Here is a 1,965-nt window from a genome sequence, read left to right on the forward strand (position 1 = left end):
AGGTACAAGGACGACTTCCCAGAGCTCTGCTGCAGGTGTGTTTCTCATTTGGATCGGTCTGAATGTATAGAAGAAGCTGTGCACATCGATTATGAAGAGTATCAGAAGCACCATCTGCATGAGAGCGCTGCCGATATGATCTAGATTGTTCTTTAATTACTGCAGCGAACTCAACAGGACACCAGATTTGCATTTATATTTTAACGTTTAAGCTTAGCAAGAACCATCTGTATCTAATATGCAATCAGGCCAGAGGATGAAATTGTAATTGCACTTTGCCCAAAAAATAACATTATTGTCATCTTGCTGGTTTACAGGACATGGGACTGTTTTGTGCGCTGTCTTGACCCGTCTTATCTGGGTCCGCTTCTGAGTCATGTAATCGTTGCTCTATTACCTCTCATCTCCATCCAACCTAAAGAGACTGCAGTGATCATGCAGTACCTCATAGTGGAGAACAGGTGTGTGTCATTCCTCCTTTCTCTTTTATGTTGTAGGCTAGATTTGGTTTTATAAGGTTTTTAGATATTTTTATAGATGTTATTTATTAATATGTTGACAACATACTCATTAAAAGTACAGTGTGTAATTTTTGCACCACTGACGTCACCAAAGTGAGTTGCAAAAATTATTTTCAAATCAGGTTTGAACACTCCCCTCCTCCTCCATTGGTTGGACAAACGGATAGTCCCGCCCCAAATTCATGCTATTGGCTGAGCCAGTTTTGCTTATTTCTAGTTGTATCTGCATATTAAAGGAGAAATTATTTTAACGTTGAAACTATAACACTAATAAATTATACTAAAATATAATTTGTAATGTATCTTCTTATCTCAGGGAGGAAGTGCAAGACTTTCTTCATGAAATCTACTTCCTTCCTGACCACCCAGAACTGAAAACCATTCACAAGATCCTTCAAGATTACCGTAAGGTACAACCTAAACAAAGCAATCATCACATCAATGTACACAAAACAATGTAAAAGACAGTTGTGCTGCACATTGTGACGTGATTTCAACAAAATTAAATTTTCTTCGATAATTATGGTTGTGATTCGCAATTCTTCAACAACAGCAAACCTCAAAGAGCACTGACATGCAGGCAGTGCTGCAGCTCTCCATGCGGGCCATCCAGCATGAGAATGTGGACGTACGCATCCATGCGCTCACCAGCTTGAAGGAGATGATGTATAAAAAACAGGTTAGACTCACTCTTGATAAATAAGAAAGCGTTGCCAGCTTGGATGCAAATACACGTATAGGAGTCTGTATATCATCAATTAATTACTCTGTTGATTACATTTGTATAATGAATAATAAAGTATGTAAATACAAAATGTGTAGATAAGCATATTGTTGCCGGCCAGGCTTAAAATAAAACATCCTGAAAGGATGATCTACAGTATATTTTTTGTTCTACAGGATGCTCTGTTAAAGCATGTCTTGGACAGTGAGATGGTAGAGCCAGTGATCTCTCAGTTAGTGACGGTGTTGCTCCGGGGCTGCCAGGACGTCAATCCTGAAGCCAGGCTTTTGTGTGGGGAATGCCTGGGGGAGCTGGGAGCCATTGATCCCGGTCGACTTGATTTGTCACCTGCTGACACTCAGGGAACTGGCTCGACATTTGTGGTAAGACAGTTTTGTTCCTGTATGTATCAAGCAGAATCTTGAAGATCGTGTTTTAAGTGTGTAGCTTTGCATTTTATGTATTCCAAGTATTAGGCACAGAATAAAGAGAATGTCTTTATGCTTTTAGAGTGGGATTGATGATCCAAACTTTGCCTATGAACTACTGACAGAGCTGACCAGAGCCTTTCTAGCCTACGCAGATGATGTGAGAGCTCAAGATGCTGCGGCGTACGCCATGCAGGTATGCACTGTGCTAAAGATCATGTCCTTTGTGACTCACTTTTAGACTTACTTTGAGATTTTAAAAGTATTTAGCAAGGAGATTTTTTTTTTTTTT

The 1,965-nt window shown here is 39.7% G+C and overlaps 1 protein-coding gene across 1 annotated transcript in view; it reads left to right on the forward strand.

The window, feature by feature from the left end:
- The window catches only part of LOC107576458 (serine/threonine-protein kinase ATR-like), a gene marked incomplete at its 3' end in the record, with an annotated part of 16,852 nt that extends 14,983 nt beyond the window's left edge, over nt 1–1,869 (forward strand). The window contains exons 13-18 of the mRNA XM_016262630.1: nt 3–35; nt 318–461; nt 838–931; nt 1,075–1,200; nt 1,422–1,628; nt 1,756–1,869. Coding sequence (XP_016118116.1) covers nt 3–35; nt 318–461; nt 838–931; nt 1,075–1,200; nt 1,422–1,628; nt 1,756–1,869 — 718 coding nt within the window. The remainder of the gene's footprint in view (nt 1–2; nt 36–317; nt 462–837; nt 932–1,074; nt 1,201–1,421; nt 1,629–1,755) is intronic.
- Nucleotides 1,870–1,965: the final 96 nt, after the last annotated feature.

Source organism: Sinocyclocheilus grahami, unplaced genomic scaffold, assembly GCF_001515645.1.
Source record: "Sinocyclocheilus grahami isolate Dianchi unplaced genomic scaffold, SAMN03320097.WGS_v1.1 scaffold3716.1, whole genome shotgun sequence".
In the NCBI taxonomy this organism is placed as follows: domain Eukaryota; kingdom Metazoa; phylum Chordata; class Actinopteri; order Cypriniformes; family Cyprinidae; genus Sinocyclocheilus; species Sinocyclocheilus grahami.